This window comes from Salarias fasciatus, chromosome 19 (assembly GCF_902148845.1).
Source record: "Salarias fasciatus chromosome 19, fSalaFa1.1, whole genome shotgun sequence".
Lineage (NCBI taxonomy): Eukaryota > Metazoa > Chordata > Actinopteri > Blenniiformes > Blenniidae > Salarias > Salarias fasciatus.
This window is the reverse complement of record NC_043763.1, coordinates 19,294,577-19,318,534: the sequence shown is the minus strand read 5'-3', so window position 1 is coordinate 19,318,534 and position 23,958 is coordinate 19,294,577. Positions and strand designations below refer to the sequence as shown.

The 23,958-nt window shown below is 42.1% G+C and overlaps 2 protein-coding genes across 3 annotated transcripts; both read right to left on the bottom strand.

Moving 5' to 3' along the window:
• Positions 1 to 7,952: 7,952 nt before the first annotated feature.
• Positions 7,953 to 14,099, bottom strand: LOC115407159 (adenylate kinase 7-like). The gene is made up of 18 exons (XM_030117522.1): positions 14,022 to 14,099; positions 13,764 to 13,922; positions 13,582 to 13,690; positions 13,011 to 13,105; positions 11,999 to 12,106; positions 11,830 to 11,913; positions 11,505 to 11,593; positions 11,269 to 11,359; positions 11,096 to 11,173; positions 10,704 to 10,853; positions 10,481 to 10,600; positions 10,311 to 10,380; positions 9,903 to 10,025; positions 9,791 to 9,823; positions 9,464 to 9,658; positions 9,158 to 9,378; positions 8,854 to 9,012; positions 7,953 to 8,779 (listed from the first exon to the last, which is right to left on the bottom strand). The coding sequence occupies exons 1-18, from the start codon at positions 14,097 to 14,099 to the stop codon at positions 8,741 to 8,743; spliced, it is 2,001 nt and encodes a 666-aa protein (XP_029973382.1). The 3' UTR covers positions 7,953 to 8,740.
• A 592-nt stretch (positions 14,100 to 14,691) lies between these two features.
• Positions 14,692 to 22,524, bottom strand: LOC115406969 (galactocerebrosidase-like). 2 transcript variants are annotated; one of them, XM_030117272.1, is made up of 17 exons: positions 22,356 to 22,524; positions 22,210 to 22,278; positions 22,076 to 22,139; positions 21,140 to 21,253; positions 20,871 to 21,010; positions 20,757 to 20,795; positions 20,468 to 20,595; positions 18,312 to 18,467; positions 18,091 to 18,215; positions 17,889 to 18,016; positions 17,693 to 17,782; positions 17,529 to 17,618; positions 17,302 to 17,446; positions 17,035 to 17,215; positions 16,778 to 16,941; positions 16,548 to 16,624; positions 14,692 to 15,772 (listed from the first exon to the last, which is right to left on the bottom strand). In XM_030117272.1, the coding sequence occupies exons 1-17, from the start codon at positions 22,491 to 22,493 to the stop codon at positions 15,629 to 15,631; spliced, it is 1,992 nt and encodes a 663-aa protein (XP_029973132.1). In that variant the 5' UTR covers positions 22,494 to 22,524; the 3' UTR covers positions 14,692 to 15,628. The 2 variants fall into 2 exon arrangements, with proteins under 2 accessions (XP_029973132.1, XP_029973131.1); XM_030117271.1 differs by lacking the exon at positions 20,468 to 20,595 and adding an exon at positions 18,805 to 18,935.
• Positions 22,525 to 23,958: the final 1,434 nt, after the last annotated feature.

The following is a 23,958-nucleotide window of genomic DNA, read 5'->3' as shown; positions in this document are numbered from 1 at the left end:
CGAGCGCACTCAGCACACACAAGCCGTCAGAGACACGTCCTCTGTCCACATAAAGGTGACTGAATGCTGTCCTTGGTTGCCACATGTCGTGCTAAAATGTCTTGTTCTTCTTTACATTTTATCCATTCAGTCATATATTTGATTCCTCCGATTCTAAAGGCAGCAGAGCAGCATAAAGACTGCTTTTCTCTTTCCGAGTTTCATTTGGTGGACTCAACATAGTTTAACTATATTTACACCAAAATGATCTGCCAGAAATGGTGATGTTCATTCAGTATTTATTCACTTAATAGATATTACAATGACAGTGATCATTATGCAGACAGAAAGGCAAGAAACATCTGGAAAAAATATGCTGTTTTGAAGATCCGGATGATTGTGTAAGAACTGGTAGTAAATCTACACTTTGTTAGAGAATCTCTCTACTGAATCTATCTTCAGTATTACTTTTGATGTACTTGTGCAGAGAAAGTATTGGTGTTTACGTAGTGCTCTGCATGTCAGAAAATGAACGTTTTCAAGATGGGAGCATTTCAAAAACTTCAAAAGCTGTTGATTCAAGATGCTTGTTGGCCAAAATACAACAAAAGTTCACCATTTTCAATTAAAACGGTTCTCTCAGAAACATGTTCAAGAGTTCAATAAAAGCATTTTCTGCTGTAAAGCTCGACAGCATCCATGTGCAGGACACAAAGATGAAATGGGATGTTGGTTAGTTTTTAGCGACGAGTGTGTTTTCATAGGCCTGAATACAAATGACAAAGTGCAGGCGCTGAGTTGTCTCCTTTCCCCCTCTGAGGGATGAGAAGGTGAAGTTTTCCTCGGCGCTGATGTAAGGAATAGGTCAAAGCTGCTTGTAATCACTCATCGCCATCTGACATTATGGCTGAGCAATTAGGCAGGACAGTTGTGTACTTTACTAATGAACAATGGTTGAATGAAGCCTCCCTCAATGCAGCCATTCATCACCCAGGAACATCCTCCACTTCTCTCACACACACACACACACACACACCGCTGGCTCCCTAAAACATAAGCGCGCGTGCGCACACACACACACACACACACACACACACACACACACACACACGTCCTGCTGTTGCTGTGCAGTTGGAGGTGTTTCCACCGGTTTGATGAGTTTCTGGCCGATGCTCTCAGCCTCCCTGCTGAACGTGGAGCCGCCTCTCCTCCACCTCCTCTTTGTCTTTCCCCCTTGTCAACACAATCCCCCCATCCATCCGTCCTGAGGCCCGGGCCCGGCAGGGGCCAATCCGCCCCTCGCAGCGTCCTCTGGGTGCTCTCTGCTTCTCATATGGTCCACACACACACACACACACGCACACACACACACACTCGCCACAGAAACACACACTCACTCATGTCTTTGGGCACTAGTGAGGACCTTTGATTTATGGCTTCAGTTCTCCAAACTCGCAGCCCGGTACTTAATTCTGTATTCAGTAACGATTTATCACCACCAGTGACAGACGCTTCCGATCGCAATTAACATTATTTAACAAACCATGTGGCTTCCAACCAAATCTTAAAGCTCACTTTAAAACTATAACGGTGTAAATGTCTGCAGTTTAATTATCGGTCTGTTGTTCTTTGATGTGCTGAGTATCAATAGAAACATCAGGATTTATTCTATACACAAGAGCTTCAGACTCACAGAGGACTGTATGTACAAAAAAAAAACCTCAAACAGCCAAACCGGCAACACAAATATGACAAAATGTCGGCATATTGTTTAAGACTCCCGCCTCTCAACTTTCAGTATAACTTCATGAGGAACTTGAACATCAGAAGTTTTTGCCTCCCAGATCACTGTCGATGTTTGAGTCTCAGGCCTCATTTCCACCACGACATTAAATGAAAAAGCAATGTTTTAGCGTTTTTGTTGGCGAAAAGTATCACACGGCAACATTTTGAAAACGGTGTCAGTTTACACTGAAACAGCAGAAACACTGAAATGTAGTTTTTACAGTGAACCACTAGTCGGTGCTGTCAGTTGGGAGCCTTTTTGAAGAAGTTGTGTTTTCAGTGGCTTCGAGCATCTTTATGTAAACCCATCTAAAGGAGGCCTCATTGTCTGAGGAGAGACAGGAGCCATGCTTTCTTTACATTCAGCATGTTTTATCACATAAAGTTGAATGAAAAGTCATGCATCCAGTATCTGCATCTGATTAATCATCAAGTGGAGAAAATAACAGTTAAGTATCCATTTAGGAATGAGAGAGATTTTATTGTAAATAGATTAAAAAAAAATGGAAGTCTGGCATTAAAATAAAATCACCAGGTGATAGTCGTGTGGAGTATGGCTGGTTAAAGTCAGAACAAAACAAACATGTGATGACTGATTGCATTAAACATTCTGATGTTGAAGGCCACAAAACTGCTGGAGAAGAAGCTCCTGTTCGGCTCAGGTAAAACCCTGCGGCGCTCCTGTGGCGAGGCCAACGTTCCGGGCTCAGACGACAGGAGCGGAGGTGCAGAGCAGGTCACGATGAAGGAAGCCACCGGAAACACACGAGGCACTGACGCATAATGAACTGCGTGACTCCTCATCACGGTAATTCCAGAAACATGGATAAACAAATGCTTGAGAGTAACATTATCCGGAGCACATAACAGCAGTGATTAGCTGCTGTGTCTGGGGTGTGCTTCGGTTTTCACCGAGAGTCGCTGGAATAAGCGTCGAACATTTCATTTACTGCTTTCATACAATTCCAGATGAAATACCGAGTTGCAAAAATGTGCAAATAATTGCATTTGTCCTTAATGGGCTCAGCTTTGCTCTGGATCTCAGAGTAAGTTATACATGCTGTGTAAGTGTTTGCTGAATGTGCAGGTTTAGAACCAGCAGCCTCAACCAATCAGTCTCTATATTGTGATAACCAGCCTTTTCCTCTCCTACCTGAAGAAAACAAGGTGCTGCTGTTGTGGACTGTGACACCTGCCAAAGCATCAGGCGGCGTTTTGATAAATTTACATTTAAGGAAAAAAAAAGCACACACACACACACACACACACACACACACACACACACACACAAAAAAAATAGGTGCGATGTCTGGCATCACCGTCTGCTTTCTACTGCTGCCTTTAATCGATGAAAACGCTTTCCCGGGCCTCCGGAGAGCGAGGAGAGCCGAAGATAAATATTGGCAGAAAAGAAAAATGTGCCGTCCTTTCCAATGGAGGGGGACATAATGATATTCAGAAGGAGACCCCCTGCTGAGACGCAAGACAAACTGTTCCTTAGCAACAAAACACATTTTCACTCTTCGAGCATTCAGAATGAGTCTGGTAGCTGCGCGCGTGTGTGTGTGTGTTTGTGTGTGTGTGTGTGTGTGTGTGTGGGACCCAGGTCACCCATGAGGGACAAAAGTAAGGTCCACATGAAGAAAACTGGTGACTATTTAGGTGAAAACATACAGAGTGAGATTGGTTAATTTCTAAAAATTCCTCAAAGTGTGTGTGTGTGTGTGTGTGTGTGTGTGCGCGTGTGTGCTCGGAGGAATGCTTCTGCCCTTTGTGAGGGACGTCGTCCTGATATCTCAACCTCTCTTGACAATTCGTGTCACAGCGGGGACAAAATTGAGGTATTTAAAGGGTGAATCGTTAATATTTTAGGCCAAGAAATGTTTCAGTCAAACTATGATTTAAGCAGAGAATCTTCACTAAAAAGCATTAAAATGTACCGTGTGTGTGTGTGAGAGAGAGAGACGGTCCGAGAGTCATCTTGGTGTGTGTCTGCATCTGTGAGCCCGCATGCGTCTGCTTCATTTTTTTGCCGCGTGGCGTGCGGTGGCTCGGTGGATTAAGGGGTGTTAGGGAACAGTGACCAGCATCGCTGAGAGTGGATTCGCTCCAGATGCTGCCGCCACACACTCAGACACACACGGCTTACCGCAGCTGACGCCTGGTATCAGCGGCGGTGTGGGTGGACACACGACGGCCACTGAGGCCACGTGTCAAAGGTTCTCCCAGTGCTGCCTGATCAGTTCCAAGTGATCACTTCTAAATAGTGATCAGAGACATTTTGATCTCATACTGAAGCTGTTCAAGGCCTCCACTGGCCTCTTATGTAATCACTATCTTTAGTTTAGTCTTTTTTAATATCAATTAAAGAAAACAGGCTTTTAAAGAAATCCCATAAAAGCACAACTGAAAAAAGAGCACAAATAAAAATAAGAAAACAGCCGCGCCTGCGTTCTGAATTGTTGACAGAAAACATTGAAAATTATGTTTGTGTGTAATTACAACTTATTTATCCCCTGTAAATGATGGCGCGATGAAAAGTGTTTTCATTCCTGCTAAGCTACCTGTTGCTTTATTCTGCTTCAGGAGTCAGAGTCCTTTGTCGGAGGAAAGCGTGTGTGCGTGTGTGTGTGTGTGTGTGTGTGTGTGTGTGTGTGTGTGTGTGTGTGTGTGTGTGTGTGTGTGTGTGTGTGTGTGTGTGGTAACGTCACACACACGTCCTGCTGGGAGGCTGTCAAACACAGATCTCCCTCTATTTGAACAGCAAAATGGTTTTGGATTTAACAATAGAACTGACTTTTTTTTATTCCAGGATTCTACTTTAACTATTTTGATGGAGCTCAGGAATCCGCTGCCGTAAAGTCTGACCCATCCCGAAGGCGACAATTCAGAATTAGAGAGTTTTTTGTTGTACCTTGTGTGTCGGGGCACGCTACTCTGATTTCACAATTTCAAAGTTAAAAATTAATCTTAACTCAGTGGTTTAGTATTATACAGTCAGACGATGTTCTTTGTAAGATTTAAATAATTCATCATTCTGCTTGGAGAGAAAAACATAAGGATGTTTCAGAATTGCTGTAATCATGAAAGTGTTAAGTACCGTAGTTATTTAATTATTTGAAATAATGAGTGAAAAAGAACAACGCTGATTGATATAATTACATTTTAAAGGTTACTTAACTGTGTAGGGTTTATGGTGCTGTACACACGCATTTACAATGCACACCTATTTACTCCACATAAAAAAAAAATACTGTCTGCAGTAACTAGGTAACGAGGTTAAAACACCACATGGAAGATGAGAAAAGCTTCAGCCTTTAACCACTCTGTGACTTCAAATGTCTCCAGAATCAAAGAAATTCTGAAATCTGTAAGCAGGAAAGAGAGAAATTTGTCCAACAGGGCCAGAAAACTGAGGTTTTACCAAGTCTTGAAATCATGTAGAAAAAACTCCAGCTCACCCTAAAAGACCTCCGATGGAAGAAATCATGCAAGAAGCTGCTGAACGGACACAAGAGATGCCGAGAGGCTGCCAAAGACTCGCCAAATTTCAAAGCTATTACATTTATTTGCATGGTAGATTTGTTAAAGACTAAACTAAATCCGAACAGCAATGCCATTAATCACGAGAAAACTTTTTTTTTTTTTATCTTTGTAATAATTTAAGGCTCTTTGTTAAATTATCAGATTCCACAGAGTTGATCTATTTGCATAAATTTGCAGAGACAAATTAGAAGAGTAACTCTGGAAAAGTTGTTGCAAAACAAAGTTGATAAATTGAAACTCCTGAATATATGCATGTCGAATGAGCTGTACACCTCCGGGGATTTTATCATGTATCAAACTAGACCGTCTGCAGAGTCAACAGATTTTTTTTTTTTCCCCCTCTGTGGAATCTGCTTTGTCACATCATTAAGGTAAGTGTGTCAGACATGATGCAGCTCATCTAAAGCCGAGGATCTTTATCTACCCATTTCCACAAAGACGCGTCGTGATCCTGACATTGAGCCACAGGCCATGCGAAGTGTGTCAAGCGTACGAGCTGTGAAAATTACAAATAAAGTTTCATTTTGTACTGGTTCATACCGTTATACTAACACTTGGATCTGTGAAGCAGCAGTGAAAGCTCCTCTATAAGCAGCAGGAGCATCGAAGTCAAACTGTGTGAATGAATTTGCACTAAAAAGCACCCACGAGCATGATTAAAATTAGTACTATCATGTAAGAAAATGTAGGTATTTTATATATTACTCCTATACCTTCACAGTGAAACAGAGATTTGGAGCTGTCCAGAATTGGTATTAGGAAATTATACTGTGATCTAATCCACTCAAAAACAAATAAAGTTGTACGTAATCTCTGAATAAAAATAAGTCTGATTCTTCTACCTTCAGCTGATCTGGAGGAAAAACAAAGCAATTTGCCATCGACTAATGTGCAACAGTCAGTTCGTCTTTTACTTTATATGTTAAACACACTGTGTGACAGAAGTACAATCCACTTCCTTCAATTTAAATTCCTCGGGGACATTGTTGAAATAAACAAAAGTATGTGTTGTCACTGTGAAGGCGCACAGAACAAACTACAGAACTCTCAGTACCTTCATTTCATTTAACTTTTGTTTATTTTTCAGAAAGCCAACATTCAGCTGAGAAGGTAATTACTTCACCAAAAACATTCATTTAAACACTAAAGACGTAAAGGAATCCCAACACACAGCAGATGTGATGATCTAAGACTGACACCTAGTGGCAGCCAGCTGTAACTGAAACAACCCAGACTCAGCTTTTGTGAATGAAGTCAATGAAATGTGGTTATTTAGAGAAATGTGTGAAAATGCAGAGGTTCTCTCTGTGTACTCCAGAGCCTTCAACATGTGAATTGAGACGTATTTATTCAACACTGCTTTGACGTGTTTTTCCAAAAATCACCTCTATATTCAACTGAACCAGGAGACATTCAACCACAATCATCCAGACATGCACGCACACACACACCACATGGAAACATAATGCTTTGATCCAAATAAACACACAGCTTTTAAAGTGAACAAGCAAAAAATGAGAGAATTACCTCGAATAAGCATTTACTCTGACCACCTTCAACCTTTGACTGACTCTATATACTGTATCTATTTGTGAACCAAAACATTATAAAATGCAATCATATATATATATATATATATATATATATATATATATATATATATATATATATATATATATATATATATATATATACATATATATATGTCATAGAATTTGAAATGTTGCACAACTATTTAAACAAGCTCCTGAAAGATTATTATGATTTTTTTAATTATTATTTTTTTAATTGGACCATATGTCCTCGTTGCTTCAATAAAAAAATCTCCTGATGGGAACGGTCCTTCCCTTGTCTATCTCTTTTTGAAAATATTAGAAAAACATATGATGATGTTTGGATTTTTTTTACATTTCTTCTAGGCTTCCAGCATTTGACAGTGTAGCTCAGGCAGGCTAAAAATAAAATGTACTGAAAACAGGTTATCAGTTAACATGCATACCTGGGTAAACACTAAAGTACGAGTGCCTCAGAAAATAATACAGGACAGTACTTAAGAAAACACCATATAAACAAAAAGGCCAAAAAAAAGACCGTCCGATATAAATTCAACATGTTAAATAATCAATTACAAATTTAAGGAGGCGCTTTGGTGCCCTCTGCTGGGCAAAATGTGCAACTGCAAACAAATTCAGGGAAACAAGAAGTGTTCGTTCTGCTCTATTTGGTGGGCCAGAGACCAAAAAAACTAATTAAACAATGATGACTTCAAGAAGATAACATTTATTATTTTAAATTACCGTAAAAGTGTATCACTAGTTTTAAACAAACCTGGATGATAGAAAAGCAAAAAAAAAAACTTCTGCTGTAGACCAGAATTGTTCCTCTGTATTTCTTTTGTTTTTTCTGTCTTCAATGCATTAAAATGTGTAAATATCTATATTTGTGAGATTTATTGCAAAAAAACAGAGCTACTCAGCACCTGCCAACCTGAACAAAACAACTTCAGCAGCAAAACGCACTGAAAAATAACATTAATTCTGCTTTTTTTCCTTCCCATCATTCACTTGGTTTAGGTGAGGATCCAAACTTAAGCACGCAATTAAAAACAAAAGCTAGTGAATAAAAACCTGCAATCACTCTACATGCTTAAGAAAGACAAGATCCTTTTAAGGGCCTGCATTCAAAGATTCACCTTCTGAAGTTCTGGAAATTTGCCGTCAGTCATTTGCCGTGTGAGAACGTTCACATAGAAAACCAACAGACATGTTTACATAACATTTACAGACCTCGTCAGGGATGTGTTTTCAGGAAACTCCCCACGTTGCGTGTGTGTGTTTGTACCTGGGACTCACAGATGGTGCATCAAATTATCCGGCGGCAGCCTGCGTCACGATGTTTTCCAGATAAACTCTCTTAATTTCCCCGTGTGGTGATTAGGTATGTACAATGAAATAATTTGGAGGTCCGTTTGCAACCAATTATGTGCACTTTGGAGTCGTGAGTGGCAACATGAGGGAGCCACAAACTCGCTGCCATTTATAGCATTTCATCCTTCCTGGATATCGGCAGCCAAATCAAAGCAATTACGATCCGAGCGTGTCGACTTTTGAGTTTACCAAGTTCATTAGGCAAATTAACTTCCATAATTAGCTTTTGGCTTCGTGCACGCTTTCATTTGCTTTTTGGGGTGATTTTAAGTAATGGCTAGCACACCAGAGCCCAAAGAAATCAGAGCGGAAACCCAACAGGGGCAGGAGAACGGGCCACTTACTAATTAGACCTTATCAGATTCCAAGCGTGAACTGAGGGACACTTGCAATGTGATGACAAGTCTCAAAGACTAATGAAAAAAAGAACATGAAACTGGCTTCAATATCTTGTATTTACTCACATCTCATGTGGGTCCATCAACAAGGACTAATCTCTACTGTTAGTAGTCAGAGGGGTTGTTCTTAAACAAGTACTCCGCCTGGAAGACAACAAACCAGGAGACATCAGCGTGACTGAGATGGAGAGAGGTGTGACGTGTGGAGGGTGGCGTACCAGAAACTCCACCGGGTTCTCCGGCCGCACGGCGCAGCATTCGGCCAGACCCTGGGTCAGCGTCGGCATGACGTGCTCCAGCAGGTAGTTCCTCGTGGAGAGCGACTGGGCCTCCAGCAGCTCCTCCTCCTGCTGCCTCACCACTTCCTGTTTCTCAGTCTGGTAAACGAACACATGGATCACAAAGAAGTAAACACTAACTTTCCACTTCATTCACCAGGAAGCTCTGCTACTTTTTTTTGTTTGTTTGTTTGTTTGTTTTTCCAAATCACCAGGTAAAACCTCTGCTTTCTGTTCCACTCACCCATTCCTTCCAGCGTGCTTCCCTGCACCTGGCCTCTTCCTCTTTCCACCGCTCCTCCTCTTCTTTGTCCTGGGCCTCCCTCCTCAGCCTCTCCTCTGCCTTCCTCAGCTCCTCCTCTTCTTCCTCCTCCCTGGTGGAGCTGTAGTTTTTGGGCTGACCCAGAGTGTCATAGACCTTCTGCATCAGCAGCCCCCAGTCAGGTTCGCTGCTGCTGCCGATCTCTGGACAGATAGAGAACACCGTACTGTTCAGTCACATTAAGGAAGTATCACAGATAGAGAGATCAACCCAGCAGCCGTACGTCACCGAGGTGCAGAGGGGCGACGTCCATCTCCAGAAAGTAGTTGATGACCGGGTCAGCGTCCGCGTTCTTCCTGTACTCGGCCAGCCGCCTCAGCAAGTGCTCCTGCTCGTAGTTGTGCTTTTGGACTACACTCTCTGGCAGGTTGATCACTCGGTCTATCAGGAAGTCATCTGACGCATCCAGGCACAGCACAAACTCTGTGGATCACACAGAAATCATTTTAAGAAAAGGAAAAGCAGAAAAAAAGCTGCTTCCTGTCAAGATCTTATCGTCACGAAGACGATCGTCTTGATTAGACATTGAAAATAAACAATATACAATACAGAGACCAGGTACAATCTTGGATGTGCCATCCTCTTCATCTAAAGAGAGAAGAAAAACAGCCATGAGACTTTATATTCTGTGTACACACTTTTTTTTGTGCATGTGTGTGTGTCTCACCGTAGAAGAACTCTTTGGCTTGTTCATAAGTCTCAGGAAAACCATCCAGAACAAAACCCTGGTTTCTGCATGGATTTGATTGCAGTTTTTCATTCAGCATCTTCAGCTGGTCGTCCAAAACACCTGAAACAAAATGGTTTGGAGGATGGAAATTTTGATTCAATTCAAATTTAAAAAAAAAAAAAAAAAAAAAAAAAAAGTTTCAGTACTACAGTAGCCAAAACTCACTCTCACATCTGACATTGTGGAATAGAAATATCATGTTATTCACATATTTCATTAGGTAAGTTTTTCACCAAATGCAATGCGTGATGGAACCTGAGTAGCAGACCTTTATGAAAACCTCACCATCAAACAACACTCAGTCAATCATCAATACCACAACTCTCACTAGTTCATGGTCCATACCTTCATTCTGATCCGTATGCTTCAGGCTGCTGAGCGTCTCGTGGTTCTCTGGGTCAGAGTTCACGCCTTCCTGAAAACATTGATCCAAATAGGTAAGTCAGACTGTCGTACACCAGAGACATATTGATCTTAATTCATATAAAACACTAGACGGGATGAGTTAGGGCAACCTGGGGGATGATCTCTGCGTCCTTCAGAGAGATGTAATGCAGTCTGTAGTGCTCACAGATGGCTTTGCACGCCGTGCTTTTCCCCACCGCAGGAGGACCCAGAACACAGACACGGACGGGCTGGAAAGGCAGAAGGCAAGGGTACATTTTGTAGTAAACAAAAACAGAAAGAGTAAATCCTTCCATTTTAAATGAATACTTCATGTTGTTAGTTATTACCGACCAGCAGTTCCCGCTCCTGCCGGTACTCTTTCGCCACCAGGTCGATGTTTTCCACCAGACCAGACTGACACAGCCAGTTAATGGAGAACAGCGTCTCAATGTGAGCTGCAGACAGGCGGAGGTTGACCAGCATGGAATCAATTTCCATCACCTGTCAAACACGACGAAGCGTCAGGTCAACAGATCTGGAAGAATGAGTTCAGCTTTTTGCAAAATGTCGGCTTTCTCTGTCTAAACTGCTTCTAAAACCTGGCAAAACAAACTCATTGTTATAATGCAAGTTATTTCTTTTGTGGAGGAAACAAACTATTATTCAATTGTACTCAAACATATTCTCAATAATCCTCTTATCACTTTCTGATCATCTTAACATTTTCAACACCTGCTCCTTACACTTAAGTCTTTAATGAGGAAGGCTTCCTCAAAAGGCTTTTTGCAGATCTTCCCTGGTCCCAGTTCAGCGGCGACTGCCTGAAGGAGGAACAGTTACACACTGGTATAACACCTCTCAGCCATGATCCTCATTAAACCATCCATTCCACGTATTGATCAAGAGTCACACAGACCTTCACGATGTCCCCCAGGGTGCAGCTGGAGCTGTCAACAGCCAGCAGGTACTGTGGCTCCGGCCGATGTTCGATCACGTTCTGAACCACTCTGGAAAACCACAACAACAGGAGCCATAACGGCATCAGGTAAATTCCAGGTGTATTTCCATGTTCTGCTAAATCTTTTCCACTTCTGTGAATTTGTCAAACCAGTTCAAGCTCTTTTAAAAACATGCAGGTGTTCAGTGCCAAACCTTGCCAGATCGCTGATGTGAATCGTAGGAACAAAGTTGTTTCCGTCTCCAAAGACGGGAATTTCATGTTCTTCTCCCATCCATGAAGTCTGAGAACAAATAGCATTTGAATGAAATACACACACACACACACACACACACACACACACACACACACACACACACACACACACACACACACACACACACACACACACACCAAAACAAAGGGCTGGAAAGTTTTCAGAAATGATGATGAAACTTTAAAAATGTACTAAAAACTGAATCAAGATTTTCTTCACTGTGGCATGGAAATTTAAAAGATAAAGCCGATATCAAATCTCACCTTAAAAAAGTAGTGGAAGACTTGTTCTCCCATCCCGTACTGCAGTCCTGAAGCCACCACGTATGTGGAGAACACAGCTTTGTTCTGAAAGAAGCCACCATGGAGCAGCGTGACGACCCTCTAATGAACGTCTCCGCTGTTCAAAACGCAAAGCTGAAATTCTCCTGACCGTTTTTCCCAGTTTGACCACCTTCTTCTCTAAGTCGATGTGCGTTTTGAAGTTCCGATGTGCCTTTCTGCTCCTGAAACTCTCATCGGTGAGCAGCTCCGGCTCATCCTGTTACACACAACAATAAGACACAGCGGTCACAAAGTCTCCATGATGACAGTTATCAATGAACACGAATCTACTTGACTTCATTAAAATAATAACAGAATACAGCAGAGGGAAATACACTTCCACCTAACACTCACCGGTTTATTCAGCCAAGATCATCACAAGCAATTCATGGTAATAAGTAGAAGTTCAAAAAGTGACCAAAATCACACACATGCCATTATTTCTGCTTAAGTAGAACTTGAGGAATGGTAGATATATGTCACTTCTCACCATTGAGTCATACTATCTTACAATGTTTTAAGTTGTTTTCATCTGGCTCGTCTACAGGAGTACTTTGGAGAAGCTGTTACATCATGGAGCAAAAGCAATGGCCGTGCTGATACTGACATGGTTTAAAGACAATAGTGAAAGCTGAAGTGTTTGCATTGTGATAAAGCTGGTGTCACTGTGTCACTCCTTTCACATTGCACATTTTTAATTGATTTATATTAATTTGCTTAAGTGAGTTTTGGCATGATTGAGATTCCACTTGTGTAATTTTGTGTAAATAAATAAATAAATAAATGCAAAAACATTAAAATAATTGTATGTAACAAAGTGAACAATTCAAGACAAAATGGTGAATCACAGTTGTACTTCAACAATTTGTAGCAACTTTTGTAGATCTTTATATTTGTTATTCATTATCATTATTATTATTATTATTATTATTATTATTATTATTATTATTATTATTATATTTGTATTCCTTTTTTATTTTTGCTGGGATAGAGACTATTTATTAAGCTTAAAACTAAGATGCTTCCACCTATACTGGCCGTTGTTACTGCATGTGTTGAGGAAGAAAGAGGGAGTCATAAAACTGAAGCAAATTGCTGTTACATTAGACGGCAGCACTTACAGGACCAGGGGACTTGCTGCAGGCCCAAGTCATCACCGTAGAGATGAGAATGAATACCTTCGGTTCGGAGAAATGTCCCATTTCATTGTGAAGAGCTATAAATAAAACAGAGGAGGAGTAGCAGATAAATCATTTTCTATCACAGCATCTATTTATTCTATGCAGTCCACTTATTCACACTCAGTTCAGTGCTGTGAAACCAAAGCATCTGCTGTTTCAGGATTGTATCCCTTATTGGTTTGTTACGCTGGAAACTAAATCCTCTAGGAAGTTAATTTTTTCTGAGAGGGGATACAGCAAAGCTTTTTTTGCAGAAACATCATTGCAAATAGGTTGAGAACCTTACTATAACACAACATAGCAATGGAAGTGACTTTATGCTGACTAAAACTTTACATTTTATATTTAAAAAGGCTGATTGATTATTATTCAAATGTGCAGTAAAGCTTTGGTTCTTTTCACAGTATGATTTGCTATGTTAAGATCAAGATGCTAAAGAATCTAACAGGCATTAAGGAGTTAGAATAAATATTTCAGAAATTATTGAACAATGAAATGATCTCAGACTGACCTGAAGCAGCCCAGAAGCCTTCTTCCACCTGATCAGCATGCTGGCTGATGTTATAGATAATAACATCACAAGACAGCAGTTTGGCCAGCAAATCACCCTTGTCTGGTTGCTGCAAACATAAAATCACATTTTTAACTCGAAACAGCAGATTATTGATCACTGGCGTTAGAAGATCTACTTACAAAATACTTCTCCAGCACAAATGGCCACTCCTCCTCGGACTGGTCTGAGACAGTCCCGACGACCTGGAATCCTCCTGACTCAGTCTGGTCGGGTTCTGTTTCACCGTCCAGGTCTTCAGAGGCATCCCCAGCTGTATCCACCCCGCATTCACACAACAGCTGGAAACACAAACCGCGCGTTCAGAAGCACGCGAGCAAAACACTGCGCGAGACTCGCAGGAAGGGGGCGAGAGAGTTCCATATAAACTGAAGCAATACCTTGGCGATGTTTCTGGACGCATACGAGTCTATCCTGTTGATAAAAACTCTTCTCGGAGCCTGTTTGCTTTTCCCCATCTTCGGTTTTCTCGAGTCGCTGCAACTGACAGAGAAGTCTGTCTACCGTTACCATGGAGACGCTTCCCCGTCGTCACCTATCCAGGAAGTAGAATCTGCTCTGTCACGTGCCTGACATATTTAGCTCATTACATGTGTCCCATTAAACATGATTCGATGAAGACATTAACAGTTTGACTTTGGAATCCTTATCAAATCAATAAATTTGCGAAACAGCAAGGCACGTTTATTTCTACAACATCACTAAAAGAAACTTAAACAGTGATTAAGAAAGACATAAAAAAAGAGCAATTGAAGTAAAAACTCAGGGTTACTTTGGGTATTGTGGCACACAGCTTTGACAAAAGTGTTTCATTCACATTAGACAACATAGATAACAGGCAGCTCATTCTCTTAGCCAATTAAAAAAAATTAACTACTTGTTTGAAGTCACCTTAATCATTTTATTCCTAAACAATGCATTGTTGGAGGCCATGTTTTCTACTGGGGCACTTCTAAAGGTTTTAATCTTAGCATGTTGACAGAGTAGTCACAGAACCTGCTTTAATAGACTGAACCAAATATTTTATAGGAGTATGTTGAGTAACCAGGCTGGAAAACAGAAAATTACACTTGAATTTAGGTCAAAATAGAAGTTTTATTTTTTTTCTTTAAATCACACATCCATTGATTCTCAGGTTTATAAGATATATTTGGCGGTACCACATCAGCTGGACAGTGAACAACCCACAGAAATTCGGTGTGTCGATCAAATATCTGATTACTGCAAATCAAAAGTTACTTGGTAAAGTCAGGCTTGTGTCATTAAAGCAAACATCACTGAACTGTCAACTGTGAGCAGGTCAGATTCACTCAAGGATTCTCCAAAGATTTAAAAATTAAAAAAACTAAACACACCCACACACACAGAACACACGCACAAGAACTAAACTAATCAACTACAGATGTGCACACGCCCTCTAGAGGTCACCACAGGTACTGTAGGTTTCTGCTGATGCTTCATGCTATTGCCAGGTCTCAGTTTCTCTGTGTTTCTCCAACTTTTTGTGAAAGAATCATCAACAGCAACTGTGCAACTGTGTTATTAACTTGGAACAATCATTTACTGCGTCATGACTGCCAAAAGTAGTGAGGTTACAGCATCGTGTTGCTTTGTAACATTTCAATCCCACAAACTCACAACTGTACAAATCCGGTCAGTCGGTAAAAACAGGTTTAAAACAAATTGTTCACATCCGTGAGGTAAGCACATCAAGTCCCTTTTCACACATACACAAATTATAAAAACTAAAAAGTAGTTAAAATCTCATTTAAAGTGCAAAAACCTGAACAATTCCATCAAATAGTAAAGATAAAGACTGCAGTGCATTTTGTTTCAGGGTGTCTCTGATCTTTCACTGCGTCTTTGACACAACTTCATAGAAAGAAAAGTATTTAGATTTCCTTAAAGGTCACTTAGGTGTTGAACCAGCACATTAATCAAGGCGAGTTATTAGAAAGCACATTCCCATCGTTTCACACAGAAACAGCTAATCTGCCACCACGGCGAAGTTATCGAACTGAGCGAGCTCAAAAGACTTTGTTCCGATAGCCGCCCAGCCGTTCTTCGGAGACAGGACCACAGCATTTTTCCACAGAGGATATCCATTCAGGAGCCCGGACGCCAGGTGGCCCTGAAACAGATCAACTTCAGATGTTAACCATCAGGACTTTCCATACACTATCAAACATTCAAATAAATTATAAAGTTTCCTGTAAGAAAGCAGATTCAAACCTAAATATAAAACCAAACAACATATACGGAGTCCAAATATGAAACAAAAATGACAGTAATTCATCAAATGTAAAACTTTCAACAAATATTATTTTCAGTAATGTTCATTTTTAATACACCTTTTAAAAATTCTGTTTTCACTATTCTAACAGCATTTTTAATAGCTTCATTTTAAATTATTAAACGTGTGATCATTTTTAATAGTCTTTTAAATGTGGTTTTCTTTTCTTAATATCTCGTTTCATTTCTATGATTTCTATGTAATTTTCTGCATTTATTTGTGGTTCACTTTGAATGGCCTTGTGTATGAACGGTGCTATACTAATAAACTCACCTTTGACCTATTTCACCGTGCACAACTAGGTCAATTTTACTGCCGAGCGCTATCGAACATAACAGACTGAAAATGACTTGATGCTTATATTGTGATTTGTAACACACGGGTTTGTGTTCCATGCAGTCAAAACTGATCTAAACACATTTTTCTGATATGAACTCAGAGCTGCCGATCACACTCAGAAGAACTCTATTTGATTTCTTCTCAAACAGCTGACTAATCACCAGTGTTGCATGAATCATTAAGCAAGCTGCCATAAAGATAAAGACCTGGCAGCACTGGTTAAAAAAAAAAAACAAAAACAAAAACAAAAAACAGACATTATTAGGTTACATACCGTCACAGTGATTGATAAAGTGTACCAGTGATACGCTCGAGTCCCGGACAGGCCCTCAGCGAGCACCGTCTGTCCAGCTGGAGACAAAAAGAGCGATGTGAGATATTTCATTATACATATCACTTCTGTGTCCTCGATCCTTTCGGACAATAAGTAAAAAAAGGAAAGTATTGACTGTTGTGAACAGAACAACCTTGAAATCTCAGTGGACCCTGACTGTTCTCTCTGACCTATATCGTTTGTCACTTTGTAGGTTCCGTCAGCGAACACCCAGAAATAGACTCCTTTGGCGTTTCGGACGGACTGGCCCCCCCGATCCACCCGGGCCGCGATGAACACGCCGCCAGTCTGGACCTCCTCCATGAACACGTCGCAGGTGACGGTCAGGTTCTGCCTGCACACAAACAGCAACACATCCCCAAGATAAAAACACACTTCCAGAGGCCGCGAAGCTCTGTAACCGAGTCCCCGAAAAAGACCCTCTCACCACTGGAAGTCCCCGACGACGCTGACGGTCTGGTCGGCGTCCGCCACCCACGTCACGGGCCTCTCGGTCACCACTTGACGTAGGGTGAAGACGTGAGGGCCGGGGTCGGACAGGTTGGTGTAGTACTCGAACACGCCCGTCTGGTCGGCGAAGTTCGGCGCCTCGGAGAAAGAAGGGCTCCCTGCAGGCGGAGGGGAGACGCTCTCACAACCAACTGTGAAAGGAGCGTCGAGATGAACGCGATCTGTAACGATGAGCGACACTCACGAACGTCGAAGTCGTCTTTGTACGCTTTGGGGAAGCGAGCGGAGGGCGGCGGGTCGGGAAAGCTGCCTTTCGTTCCCGTGGTGATTGTAGTGAAGGTGTAAACCTCGTCTTCGGCCAGGCTGACGCTGAAGGAGCCGTTCACCAGCTGAAGTGGCCATGGACACAGACACACGGTTTAAAGCCGCAGGCGCATCGTGAGACCCTTTTATTTCAGACTGTTCATTTACCTTGATTGGGGGGAGTTTCTTGAAGAAAGTGGGTTGTTTTGTTTTGAAGTTGAACTGCGACTGCCAGACTTGAAGTTCCGTTATGGAAGCCTGGACAGAAAATGAAAGAGTTAACATCTTCAGCTGAGTACTATGAAATCGACAGACATCTCTCGTGGACTTACGAATGATCCCTTCAGCTGGAACGTTGCCTTCTGGGCCGTCACATTGAAGCGAGGCAGCGGAGGTCTGATGCAGACTGAATGATCGTGAGTCTGCAAAAGGGAAATTAAAGGTCTTTGTTCCAACAGATTTAAAGCATCTATTTTCACTTTATCGACTGCAACATCAAACAGGAAAACAAAAAAAAGCTTAGCTTGCCATGGTTTCTATGACGACAGTGAGGTTTCCTTCGCCATCGGTCAGGGCCACGTAACTTCCACCTTGATCCAGGTGTCCAACAGTCTGCAGGTACGTCCATCCAGGCTGGGTGAACTGTGTGGTGTGAGCTGCAGAGCGCAGAGCCGAGCACAACTCAGCAAGTCAGAGGCTCTCTGAAAGGGAATCTGTTTCTGAGGCAAACCTGTGATCCAGATGGGAGACTCCACCACGTAATTCCCGCTCCACGGCTCCTCGGCTGTCATCAGGCCGTCTCTGCCGAACGGCAGGTCCTCGTAGTAACTGGCCACCAGGTTCCAGGAGATCGTGCTGAAGGGACGGCACATCAACTTTATCGATTGAAATTTGGGGAATAACTGCATATTCCTACGCAGTCTGGTCAGATATGCTCGAGTCTTTCCTTACGCGGTCATGTTTCCGTTGACGTAGTTCTGGTTGAGGATCCGGGCCCAGCAGCCTCCTCCCACCTCGTTGTTGAAGGTGCTGTAGTCCTCAGACGACCACAGTTTCTTCTGCGTCTTCAGGGCCTCCGCACTGGTCTTGGTGCCGGGATAATGAGCCCTGTTCGGCCCGCAAGAGACGTCATCAGAGATCAGTCAGGAAACACACAGGCCGCGTCTAAATTCTAAAGAACCGACATTAATATAACAACTATATGTTAACAGACTCCAGTTATTTGATGCACAATGTGCTCAACTGAAAACACACCGCATGCTGCTCAGGCAGGGTTTGTGCTGTTAGTACGGAATGCGTTGCAAAAAGCACATGAAGATGATTTCTCTCGATAAAAGAACCGGTGCAGCAGGAAAGGCTTGTTAAAGCGCTCGGCGTGTCAGAGGTGCGGGGTTTCAGCGAGCGGCGGCGGGCACCACGTCGCGCCCGGAGGCTCGGGTCCTACCCGAGCACGTCTACAGCCGTGCTGAGCTCGGGGTCGAGCAGCACCGACAGGGCAATGGGCTCCCAGAGGTTGTCACTGGCTACGATCCTGACCCTCTGCAGGCCAAACTTGTCCAAAGTGTAGCGCAGCAGCTGACACGCCAATAAACAGGGAAAAACAAACAAACAAACAAAAAGGAATTCACAACTGGGACAGCCTGGATTCAGCTCACCACGTGAAGATTAGTTGTTTTCTTTTAAATCATTAAGACCTGGAGAAACATGTGGACAGTTTGAGTGAAAAGTTAATTTAATCAGTTATTAAAATAAAGAATACAATATTTGATAATATCAGGGGGATTTTTCAACACAGAAGAAATAATTCTCATAATTCCAGCTTAAAAATTATCAGAACGTCTTAGTTTAAATATTTCAATTATGCAGAAATAACTGTAGACACAGTTAACATTAAGAAACAGCGGCACATTTGACAAACTTTAATGTCATTAAGATTACTGCATAAATGCACATCAGAACAAAAACAAAATGCAGAATAAATAGGCTGAAAAGAATTTTTGTTTACAGAAAAATGCATTTGAGTATTAGAATTTGGGTTTTGATATTAAATGCATGGCGGATTCGTTTCAGGTCTTAATGAGTTAAAAAAATATATATACAGTATATATAAAAAGGAACTGTCAACAGTGTTTTTCCCATTGCTGTTAAACGTGTAAGCATGGCCCAACACCTTTCAGTTATGTTACATTAAACCCGCAGTCCTGTAAACCTGAGTCACGTACGAGTCTCTGAAATGGTCCCAAAACTTTTATGTGCAATAAATCACTGATTTCAGTCACAGGCCGGAATTTCAACTTGAATCCCTCTTAGTTATCTGAGTTTAAACTCAGATGTTTAACCTCAAAGGTGTTGGGTCGGGTCGGATGTGAATTCTGGAAAGTCCAAAAATAACCTGAAATAATGATTTTCATGGACTACTGGAACGAGCCAACGTGGGAAAAGCCCTGCAGCGACAATCTAAACCCATCACACTAAAAAATAAGCTCAACAGAACCAGAATATTTGTCTGTTTGCAAATTTGTGTTTAAGTTCATGCATTAAAAAAAAGCTCTTTTCAGGACAATAAATAATTCAAGCAAATGAAATGTCCTCAAGTTCTTGCAAAATCCAAACATATGATGAATGAATGAAGGAATGAATGAAGGAATGAATGAATGAATGAGTGAATCTGCTTTGTTAATAAAATGCACGATACACAACATTCTTTCTTCAATTTAGTGTGTCACAATATGATTACTGCAAAAAGAAAAAGTCATTTTTTTCCTTCAAAAACTGAGAGTGATCAATCATTCATTCATTCAGAGAAGTAATCTCAGAATACAGTAGTCATGCACATTCACATGTATGATAAAAGAGCGTGCACACGCGCTTCTGATCACAGTTGTTGCAGTTAAGCTGACGCTCAGCAGAACAACAGCCACGAACATTCAGACCAGAGGAGGAATCAGCGGGTGAGACGCAGAGAAACATGGCGGACGGTGACGGTGTGTGTGTGTTTGTGTGTGTGTGTGTGTGTGTGTGTGTGTGTGTGATCAAACGTTAAGCTGCAAAACCTGACAGACCTGTCCGTGTCGAGCTCCGTGTGAACTCGGGTCAACAGTACTTACCCAATCACCTCAACCGAATCGTTGAGGTCTGGGTCGGAAATCATGGAATTGGCGATGGCCCAATCACCGTCCGCCGCGATGATGCCGACGCCGGTTAGACCGACTTTATCCAGCGTGTTGCGGAGCACCTTCAGCAGTAAAGAGACGCTCTGAGGGGAGCTTTGTTTTCTTTTCTTTTTAAATCCTCTCATTAAGTGAGAGTCGCACTGCTTCTCTCAATGTTGGTGGCTGTTTTTCTCCTTCACTTCATGCTATCTTGTCAAATCCATGAAAGACCAATGAAACTTACCTTGATGTACTTCACATCGAAGTTCCGCTCATTCCAGATCTGTGAAGGATTCCAGTAGAGTCTCATTACATCTACTAAGAATCATCTTTAACATTTACATGCATGAGTACTCACCCCAATGTAGTCGATGTCCAGGTCATGGTACCTTTTCGCCCCGAGGAACCAGTTCACCACATACGAGGCCGTGATGTCTGGAAAGTCATAAGGCCAGTTCTTCCCGTGGCCCACCCACCCAGGAAAAGCCCAGGGCAGGCCTGCACGAACAGAATAAATCCAACATCTTGATGAAGCAAGGAACTCACTTTAAGATGCAGAAGTCAATGTTTCACTCTTTACTCCCCCCCCCCCTCCAAACTGCTGACAGCTGTGAGGCCTCCTCTCACCTATGAGTGTGATGTTGGGGTTCCTCTTCTTGGCTTCTTTCATGAGCCACCACTCGTAGCCGCGGAAGAAATTCTCATCATTCTCGTAATGCATGTGGGAGGGCTCCGTCCCATCTGAGGGGAGTTAACAGCTCAGCGTGAGTAGGACGACGGGAAAACACACGCCGTTCGTTCAGGCAGGAAATTTACACGGTTATCGCCAAGATGTTCAATCATTCTGCTCTGCTACAATAAGAATCAAACTATTCCCAAAAGGGGAATTGAGATTTTTTTTTCCCCCGAGAACTATTTCACTGGCTGTGTTGAGTTTTTGCCTTGCTGGCCAGTTATAACCAGGTCTCAGATCAATGGTGCAGCATTTTCAGGGACCACAAACTGTGCACATTATCTATTATTGACGACAGCTGACATGAGTTACCTCCCCACACGCACACAGGACTTTCCACACATGATCAGCAGCTAGTTTTTGCTGTGTAAGAGTGTTCAATCTTCACAAGAGCAGGACACTTTATCATGTGACACTGTGTGATATTGTCTTCTTTTTTAAGTCTCACACAGTTGAGCAGTCAGACATAAGCAGTTACAGACTTGTTATATTCAGTCATAAGTCATGGCTGTCACTTTCACTACTGCTTGGCAAAAAGTAATGGACAGCAAGCTGTGAAAACACACCTAGGTTGTTTAAAAGAAACGTCTGCTTAAAATAAGGTTTCATTTTTTGGGGGGGGAGGGGGGGTTGATTTTGAAATAGTTTGACAGCATAAGTGTTCCATCATATAAATGAAATTGTGCATCAGGGTTGTAGTTTGTGTTTAGTTCAGGTAATTTATCAAAAATATTTACACTATTTTTCAATAAAATAACCATGTGTAGGAATATTAACAGAAAGGACATTATCTATTTTTCTTATAAACACAGATGTCAGTAATCACTTGCCAGTCGTCTGAGCGTCTCCTCCGATCTCCACCTTCAGGATGTGCAGAGAGGCTCCAAAGTTTGGCTGCAGCAGAGAAAACACCCGCAGTGAGCGATCGTTCATTAAAACAACCTGGCGCTGCGGTCACACACACCTTAAACAGAAAGTCCAGGATCTGGCTGCGGTACGGCTCCGCATAGTTCACCAGCAGCCGAGAGGTGGCCTGCACATGACACGGGACGTGAGTTGGTGTCATTGTTGGACCAGGAAGTGGTGATTTATTGTAAGAAGGAAACTCACCCCGCCGCCGCTCAAACCTCCGATCCCGTCAAACTGTCTCCCCAGCCCGCCTTCGTCTCCCAGCGGGTAAATCTGAGCAGAGCCGCCGGGCTCTGCGGACAAAAGCAGGGCAAACACACACAACACACACCGCAGCATGTTGGCAGACGGAGCTCATCACACACTGAGCCCGTCACATGACCGCTGTGGGGAGGAAGAGGAGGAGAGAGAAGAGGAGGCTGCACTGCGCGACGACAGCCACTAGAGGGCGGCGCAGGCCCGCTGCAACCACAGAGGGTGCATTTATGAACAGAGGATGTGGCTCATAAAAAGAAAAGAAGAAATCTACCCGGAAGTGTCCAAAACTTCAGTGTCCACCAGGGGCTGGCTCCAAAAAGGCTGTGACTCCAAAGACTCCTCAATAAAATATCAATTAAACTGGATCGGCTGAGTTTGAGAAAAGGGATCAGGTGGTCCACCTGAAAATATATAATATCGATTTTTTTTTTTTGTAGCGCGTTAACTTTTCATAATATGGGGGCGTGGCTTCTTGATAGACTTGTCTGCTCTGGGATGATTGACAGATCCTTCCAGCCTTTCAGGAGGGTCACATTGTGGAGGTGATATTGAGATTAAGTTCTCCTATAATTATTTTCCACAGTTAGGGTTTAAGCGGTTTAACGGTAGTGGGGAGAAGACAGCGCGAGCTGCCCTGGAGAAAGCACTGCTTGTTCAAAGGTCACTGTATGACCTTCACCTATTGACCGACTCAGAACACACAGTTTTTTTGTTTAAAAAATTAATACATCCAAGTTTGATTGATGTATTTATCAATTAACCATGGTCTGATTACCACAGAGCAACTTATAATATTCACCTATAAAAAATAAATAAATAAATAAACCACTGTTTTTGTCATATTTCTCAGAGGTGCTTTGGCTATCCCAGCATTACATTGAAAATGTTGAGATTTTGAAAAAGAATTTAGTTTTTCTCCAAAACACCCTTTGGAAACATCCTTTAATTTGCTGGTATGAAATCCACTCCTGTGGACACGTTATTTTTAGAATTTAAGTACCCCCAGTAGTTCTGTATGTGATGGCATGGTGTGACCACCAGAGGGCGCCCCTCCTCTCAGACCATCCTCCCACCTGCTTCCACCTGCAGGGTGTTTCATAAATCAGGATTACAGTGATAGCTGTGAAAAATGATACTGCAGCTTGATAGGGATAATTACAAATCAGAGCTGCACAGCGTTCCGATGCATGTGCAGGAATAAGTCTCACAAAGTGGCACGGGGCCCGCTGTCCTTTATTTCAAGGTGAACTCGACCCCACAGGCCTCCACGGGAAGGGTCGACGTCAAGCGGATGTGTCATATCAGCTGGCACCAGTTTCTGTTGTTCAGACGAAAACACAGCTCTGCGTGAAAGCCTCGCACAGTCCAGAAGGAGAGACAGATATATATATATATATATATATATATATATATATATATATATATATATATATATATATATACTGTTTGTCATTGAAAGCTTTTTTTTTTTTTTTTTTTTTTTTTAATGGTTGCAGCATCTCCTCAGCTTCTCTTCGAGATAATCAGAGTATTCTGTGTGGAAAAA

Excerpts from the sequence above, each read along its gene's own strand:
- LOC115407159 (XM_030117522.1), bottom strand. The coding sequence starts at position 14,099 with ATGGGGAAAAGCAAACAGGCTCCGAGAAGAGTTTTTATCAACAGGATA. Across the intron at positions 13,923-14,021 it reads CGTCCAGAAACATCGCCAAG|CTGTTGTGTGAATGCGGGGT; the intron begins GTATTGCTTCAG and ends TTGTGTTTCCAG. Across the intron at positions 13,106-13,581 it reads AGGCTTCTGGGCTGCTTCAG|CTCTTCACAATGAAATGGGA; the intron begins GTCAGTCTGAGA and ends TTTTATTTATAG.
- LOC115406969 (XM_030117271.1), bottom strand. The coding sequence starts at position 22,493 with ATGCTGCGGTGTGTGTTGTGTGTGTTTGCCCTGCTTTTGTCCGCAGAG. Across the intron at positions 18,017-18,090 it reads GTCTCCCATCTGGATCACAG|CTCACACCACACAGTTCACC; the intron begins GTTTGCCTCAGA and ends TGCGCTCTGCAG. Across the intron at positions 15,773-16,547 it reads CTTTATCAATCACTGTGACG|GGCCACCTGGCGTCCGGGCT; the intron begins GTATGTAACCTA and ends GATCTGTTTCAG.